This window comes from Mus caroli, chromosome 13 (genome assembly GCF_900094665.2).
Source record: "Mus caroli chromosome 13, CAROLI_EIJ_v1.1, whole genome shotgun sequence".
Classification (NCBI taxonomy): domain Eukaryota; kingdom Metazoa; phylum Chordata; class Mammalia; order Rodentia; family Muridae; genus Mus; species Mus caroli.
The window spans coordinates 41,863,762-41,871,564 of record NC_034582.1 but is presented as its reverse complement, the minus strand read 5'-3'; the positions used below and the strand labels follow the sequence as shown (position 1 = coordinate 41,871,564).

Below are 7,803 nucleotides of genomic sequence, written 5' to 3'. Positions count from 1 at the left end.
AGTTTAGACTGAAAGAAATGCTCTGTGTGTGTCTGTGTTTAAAGAGCATTATTTATTGGATATAAATGTCCCTCTAGGCCCATGGAAAACTTGGTCTCTAGATCAAGACACTCCTCTGCGGGGTTGGAGAACCTATAGATTCAACCAAAAGTTTAAGGTGAATCCTCGCTGGAAGAAGTTAGGTCACTGGTTGCAGGTCCTGAAATATTGTAGCCTGGCCAACACTTCCTGTCCACTTCCTGTCTGCTTCCTGTTTTACCAAGAAGCGAGAAGATGAAGGGTCAACTCAGCAGGGTTTGCAACTACCTAGGAGACATCACTCTGGGCGTGTCTGTGAGAGAATTTGCATAGATTTGTCACTGAGCAGAGAAGCCTCTCCCCAACTAGGGAAGACCCATGCAATGGGCTGAGGACTCAGCCTGAAGTAAAGGGAGAGCATGAACTGGGTACCAGTGTTCATGCCTGCTGCTTCTTGACCCACTATGATGGGAGCAAGCAGTTCTGTGTTGCCGGCCACCACCATGACTTTCCCTATCGATGGATGGACAGTGTCCTCTCAAACTGTGAGCCAAGACAGATCATTCCTTGAGTTGCTTTTATGAGGAATTTTGTCACAGTCATAAGAAAAATAACGAACACGGCAAAGAACCCCGTTTTTAAAGAGATGACACCCCTACTGTGCAAAAAGCAATCAAAAAACCCCTACAATTCCTCAAGCCATCTAAGCCCCTAAAGACTGCCTGGTTGACTCACAGCTAAATCATTTATTAGGTATGGTTTAGAAGGCTATGCCACCCCCAGAAAGTATTTTTTTTTCAGAGTTTGAAATCAGCTTTAGAGTTAGAAGTCCATCCCTTTACTTTGCAAGTGAGTTTCAGAGGGATGGGCAGCACAGGTCTGAACCAGGAATAAATGTGAAGATTTGAGTTCTTAGCTTCCAGTGCCATGTACAGCAACCTCTATACCCTCAATCTTACTAAATGTGCAAAACAAAAATACCCACAATAGACCTTTCGGCCTAATGACTATATCGTCTAGCAGGAGTATACTTTTGATCCTGATACAGAAGAACTTTTGGTGAGGTATGTAAGAACTACTGTTCCAGGTCCATATAGAGAGACTGAATCCTGTGTAAGTTTAGACTGAAAGAAATGCTCTGTGTGTGTCTGTGTTTAAAGAGCATTATTTATTGGATATAAATGTCCCTCTAGGCCCATGGAAAACTTGGTATTTGTATTCAACATTTGTATTCAAATAACCAACTACTTGCCTTATGAAAATAAAGGTAGTTCAATGATAGACCTTCCAAGAGGTAGGATAGAGGTACTATTTGCCATTTTTATGTCATTTGACCTTGACGACTTTTGGAGATTGGTGGGGAAGCTCTGGGGCCAAGGAGGCACCAATCATCGGTCAGCTGAGCATCTGAGTTCTTACTGGTCTGTGTTGCAGCCCAATGAAACCTATGTTCCTGGAGCTGGAGAGCACCCAGGCTCTCACCTCAAGAGGCAGCTCCTTCTCCCTGTATCCTAAGGATGGTGGTGGAATGGTGTGCATTTCCCTGAGGCTCCATATGCCTAGAGTCGAAAGGAGAGGGAGTCGGTCTGTTTCCAGGATTTGTTTTCTTACCTTTAGTGATGGCTTCTCCTTGATTGAGCTGGGCAAATAAAGCTGAGCGAGAAGGGGAGGGCTCCTCCTTTTTATCCTCATTTTCAAAAGGTGGAGGTGGCCCAGGAGGAGGTGGTGGTGGAGGTGGTGGCGGAAGACCAGGCCCAGAGGAGAGGATGGAAAACGCTGATGCTGTGGATGCCACAGGACCCTGTGGGAGACAGAAGATGGGAGCTTTGCTGAGACCGGAGCTCTGGCTGGGATTGTGAGGGGTTCAAGACTCTCCGACAGGGTCCTGGAGGCATAGCCATGCATCGAGAGCCTTTTGGAAAGTCCTGGATGTTCTTGGGAACACACAGTCTGTTGGGTGGGCCCTGCATGTTTAGAAATCTCACTGCAAAGTCATCAGCATACACATATCCACAGGCCCATGTTTATGTCCAAGGCTCTGGGGTAAGAATGAAACCCGAGGCTGGAGAGATGGCTCAGTGGGTAAGAGCACTGACTGCTCTTTCAGCTTCTGTCAGCTAATGTAAGTTTCCTTGAATCTGGAGTTATAGTCAATTGTGAACTGCTTGACATGGGTGATAGGAATCGAACTCAGGTCCTCTGGGAGAGCAGGGAGTCTCTCTTAAGCATTGAGACCTCTCTTATTCATATTAATATTTATAAGCACTGACATATAGCTATATACCTATGAAAAGGAATTAGAAGCCAATTAAATTTTAAAGCAGCAGGCCTAAGGGGAGTGGGACATTCCAGGCATTTCGCTACTGAGAGTCTGAGGCAGGGGAATGACTAGTTTCAGACAATCCTGAACGAGGTAAGTTTGGACTGCACAGTAAGACCCTGTCTCAAAATACGATGTAACAGGAAACTAAGAAACTGGGGGAGATAGAGTAGTTTGTGTGTTTTCCGTACCAAATACAAGGATTGAAACGTTATATAAGTGCCAAATGCTAATGAGCACAGCATAATCTTATTTTCATAAACAACTCGGTATGATGAGATGTCAAAGTCAGGAAGTTTTAATCTGCAGTTGTCTTTTAAAACAGCTATTTTCAAGCACTTACATAATCTCTATTCAGCACAGAATCGCTGTGAATAGAAAAGACTCTTCTCTCATTCAGAATGTGTATCTCTGGGCCTCTGAGAGGCGGAAGTCTCCTCTCCTGGAGCTACAGTTTACCACACTTTTGTTCTTTGTTTTTGTTTTTCCTAAGGAGGAGCATCCTGACTCCTGCAGGATTCTGGGGTCAAGCAGAAAATGGTTTCATAGTTCTTGAGACTAATCAATTTTTTCTCCCCGGGATCCTAAATGATTTCTGTCATGTTACTGAGGTGAAATTTGGGGGACCTGCTCAGACTCATAGAGGACACACAGCATAAGCTTTGCATGTCAGGCCGTATCCCAGGCCTCAGTGATAGACACACCGAGAGCCATGGAATACTACGCTTCCTCATAACCACGCCATTATCCACACAGCCACAGAGGGGCAGTCCCCTCCCCCATCATCCCAGACACTTCTGCTTTGCAGGCACTCTGTTTTGTGAGAAAGGGAGCTGTCCCTGGCTTCCGCATATTTTAGGGACACGCTGGGAGATGTCGCAGCAATGGACAAATCCCATCTTCTGGGGACTTTGACATATTCAGTAGGTGACAGCCGACAGAGAGGGTTTACAGAGATAAATGTGGAAAATAAAGTCTCCCACACCAAGGCGCCTGGAGCCTGTGAAATGCTGCCCTGGACGTGCCCTTCGGAGGTCCAGCCACATTTGTACAACATTCGCTGGGTACCAGGCTCCGGTTTCCAAGGTTACTTTCCAATTAGCATTCCGGGGCTTTTGCCGAACAGTGGACTTGAAACCAAACTGATTAGACCTTCCCTGAATCGAATCTCTTTGGGCTGCCCCCGCACGCAGGGGAGGAGCTAAGCTTTCCTGCCTTTTTTTTTTTTTCTGTACCTGTTACAGACCTCTGTGGCTTGGCACCTAGTGGGCAGCAGCCAGCAAGATGGATCCCACCGGAAACCCAGTGAAAGAGGGAGGAAGGCCCTGGGGTGGGGGTGGGGGTGGGGGTGGGGGTGGGGGTGGGGTTTGAGGAAGGATTCTCTGGTGCCAAATGTTTTCATTGCTTTAGTACTGATGGACTGCTCAGGCAGGATTCAGCTCTGGATATATTGGAACACATGGAATACCTACTGTTCTGTTAAAATTTCCCAAGTCCAGGCTGTGTGGCAGAAATACTAACTGGAGAATGCAAGCAGGGTGGGCTGCATACTCCTGTATGTGTGTGTGTGTGTGTGTGTGTGTGTGTGTGTGTATTTTGCCCACCCCCACTTGGCCCTTGCAGTGTGGGCATAAGTGTGGGAATAGTCGTCCTGTCCTGTGGGCTGAGATGAACCTTAAATAGGACGATGCCACTTGGGCTGTACGGAAATCCCTCTGAGAGAAAAGAAAGAGACCCCAGAAAAGCTTGCATTTAGCAAGAAGACAGCAGCCAATGCCAGGGGCACAGTTCTAGCCTGCATCTGCTGATTTTAAAGCCGCCTTTGCAGAAATCCATTATCTATATTCAGATTTTTATTTTTTCAGAGACAGCGTCTCATGTAGCCCACGGCGGCCTGGAAAGGACAATCTAGCCGAGGATGACCTTGAACTCCTGACCTATCTGCCTCCACCTCCCGGGATCTGGGATTGCAGGTCAGGCAATCCAGGCTCAGATACATTAGCAAAAGAAGTTGTGATTGTTCGTTTATGCAGGGCCTGTGCATCTCATGAGGCCTGTGCAGGGGTCAGAGTCACCTCTTTCCTTCTTCCCTGGGAATGGAACCCTGGTGACCAGGCGTGGCGTTGATCTGAGCCATCTTACTTACCCGATCTGGGTTCTGTTTATTTAAAGTCACTGGTACACAGGAAGTCGGGGGTGGAGTGGAAAGGAAAATGGTGAATCTAGAGGGAGTTAGGAAAAGGACTTGGGGGTAGGGGGTAATAAATATGATCAAAATACTTTGTAAGCATGTATGAAATTCTCAATGAATTAATACAAATATATTAAGTCAGATGACGGGTCAAATGAAAGACTAGATGGGTTGCCTTGTTAAATAGCAGTTTCCCTGGATCTCCACTTAGAATACATGTGATCGAAGCACTGGGAGAAATATAACATCTTTGACTTTTTTTTTTTTTTCCCTTTTTGAGACACAGTCTCGCTAATGTAGCTCAGGCTGGCCCCATGCACCTGCTCCTATCTCAGTCCTCCCTGTGCAAGGATCATTAGTGTGTATCATTATGTCTGGCTTGGTTTAGTTTTAGTCTCCGCTGCTCCACACTGGCCCCTCACACCCATACCTGGTTGTTGTTGTATGAACATCTGGAATAGTCTTCGTGTGGTGGGGAGATTGGGCCTCTTGGCTTTGGTACTGGAGCCCTCAGCATCAACTCGACCTTCACAATGGCTCTGCCATGCCTTGGTTCTCCATTGTAGAATCTGGCCTCTTGCTCAGTTACTTCTGTACTCACCGACCACAGGAACAACTCACTTGTGCCCAGATCCTGGTTCCTGATGGAATGAGTGCTCAAGTGTCCTGGGAGGGGGTGTGTGTCTCAGTGTCCTAGGGACTAGAGACTGGAAGTCAGTAATCCTCAGCAAGCTACCTTTGAAAGGTAGAGGTATCAGGAGAGGTAGCTGATGTGTTGGGGTATCCAGATTGAATGGGAACTGTCACCAGGGCCCAGAGCCTTGGGTGCCCATTGACAGCATTAGGACCTGAGGCTGTAGGCATTGCGGGGCAGTAGAGTTCAGAGGACAGGGAGCTAGAGCAAAGTGGATTTTGCCTTCTTCAGGATTTGAGTTGGGCCTGTGCAGACACATGGCAGAGCTTGCCAAAGGGAGAGTTTGTCTGGAGAGATCTCTAAAGAGGTAAGTCCTGCCTTGGGAAGTTGGGGGGGGGGGTTGGCATTGAAGAGGGTTCCCTTCCCTGCTGGGTGCTGCCTAGGTCTTGGGAAACTGCCAGACTGGCACAAGGACTTCCCTCATTCTGTGAGTGGAGGCTTTGGGATTAGATCTGTGTGAAGCACCAGGCTGATGAGAGGTAGGGTCTACTTGCAAACTTGGGGTCTTTTTCAAATGTTCTTTCTTCCTCCCTCACTTCTTCTACACCCCTCTCTCGTGTGCCTGTGAGTGGACAGATGCAGGCTCTATTCTTCAGGAACCTCCGTTAGGCCAAAGAACAACTTTCAGGAGTCAGTTCTGTCCTTCCATAGAGTGGGCCATAGAGGTCAAACTCAGGTCATCTGGGTAGGTGGCAGGTGCCTTCACTCACTGAGCAGGTTTGCCAACCCTACCTTCTCATGGCTTTTAAAAAACAAAATAACAAAACAAAACAAAATAAAACCAAACCATGGGCCCTGCATACTGAAGCTCAGATTTACCAGCGGAATCACTGCCCCAGCACAAAGAAAGTTTTCTTAATAAATTCTTTTATAATATGTGTGACTTGAACAATATCTTTCATTTTATAGCTGTGGGGCATAGAATCAGACATCTCAGCACTCAGAACCCAGGGAGGTGAGGTCATGTGACTGGGATGAGGTCACCTATCCCGGGGACTCTGAGAGCTGAAGGTGGCCATCTCAGTGCAGGAGCTCTGTGGGAGGCAGACTTCACCTTACCAAAGCAGCAGTGACCCGTCCAGCCAGATAAACAGTTAAGCCTTTCTGAGGCTGGGGAGATGAGTCTCTGAAGTGTCTTAGAGTCTTCAAGCTGGGCACAGTTAAAGAAGAGCGTCTATAAAAGTCGTGTAACAATGGCTCGCCACTTAAACAAAAAGAAAAGCAGAACACTTGTGATTTCCAATGGCTCTGTTCCCGGTGCAAAAGTTCACTTGTGTTGCAAGAACACGGCACAAAAATCCCAAATGAGGCTTTTAAGGCCTATTAAGATTAATTCTGAGAGCAGATGTTTGATTATGGACTTTTTTTCCTCTTTTTCCTGGCACAAAGACATTTAAAAGAAAGTTAATGTTCTACAAATCTCTCTAAATTAATGTCACTGTCCCGGGAACAGCTGTCTCTCCCATTTTTAAAGTCGTGAACTGTAGGCAGAAAACCAAGAGACATTTTCAGTGGCACATGGGCATTTGCAAGTTTGGGGTAATCTTCAGTTATGTGCACTACGTCACATACACCACAGCCTACATTACGCACACCACAGCTCCAGCTGTACCCAGTGGTTTGTTTTCATTGATGGCTACTTCCCAGAGCAGTTAGGACTCATTTCTTCAGAAGTCAGACTTTAGTTTTTGGTGTTTCTGAGACAGGGTCTTGAATTTACTATGTAGTTCAGGCTGGCCTCAATACTCCCGGTGATTTTCCCCTGCCTCAGCCTCCTGGGTGCTGTGATTACAGGTATGAGACACCAGGTTAGCCTCTTAGAATTTAGAGTTTTACTAGAGAGGGAAATTACTGAAGATGTTAACTGGAGTCTTACTATTGCTCAGTGGTGGCCATTCTATACAATTAATTGCATGTTTCTTCCTCCTAACGCTACTTCTTAAGTAGCTAAGTCATTCAGATATAGTGTAAACTTACTTCTAAATATGCCATAAAAATGATTTCAATTATCTAGATTTTTGTGTTTGTAGAAAGAAAAGCCAGGAGGACTAGCCAGTGTGGGGGCATGGAGCCAGACGTAGGGTTGCCGTGACTTAGAGCACACCATTGGGGGCTTTGCAAGTTTCCTAGTCCTGAAAAGAAGTGATCGAGGGGTTTAAGCAAAGATACAGACAGCATTAACCTCCAGCTTTGAGACTAGATCAGGCAACCAGTATCTTGGTTGGTATTTTTACCATCATTTAAAGAGCAGGGACCAAGAACACAAAATTGTCATGTGATCCTTTCTTGGAACAGGTGGATTATGTTGCTTACACCAGGGCCTTTGCCGAGACTTCTCTTCTATAAAACTAGCTTAGCGACGGTAATATTTTGAGCCACCTGTCCTTAAAGTATTTGTGGAGATGGTAGATAAGGCCACAGGAATGGAGCAGCTGACACTCAGCAGTATTTATGGGTCTTGTTCCTCCCCTCCGTTCTTCAGGGACACACACAGTTGGTTCCCTTGTTTCTGGGCAGAATCTCTCTGGTTGTCCTTTGTTGAACCGTCTTGGCCTGTTAATCACTAATAAAGCCCACCAT

At 46.3% G+C, this 7,803-nt stretch overlaps 1 protein-coding gene across 1 annotated transcript in view; it reads right to left on the bottom strand.

Annotated features, from left to right (window-relative positions):
* The window catches only part of Cap2 (cyclase associated actin cytoskeleton regulatory protein 2), a 139,910-nt gene that overhangs the window by 12,393 nt on the left and 119,714 nt on the right, over nt 1-7,803 (bottom strand). The window contains exons 8-9 of the mRNA XM_029468430.1: nt 1,519-1,819; nt 1,328-1,341 (exon numbers count right to left, since the gene is read on the bottom strand). Of these exons, the coding sequence (XP_029324290.1) occupies nt 1,328-1,341; nt 1,519-1,819 (315 nt within the window). The remainder of the gene's footprint in view (nt 1-1,327; nt 1,342-1,518; nt 1,820-7,803) is intronic.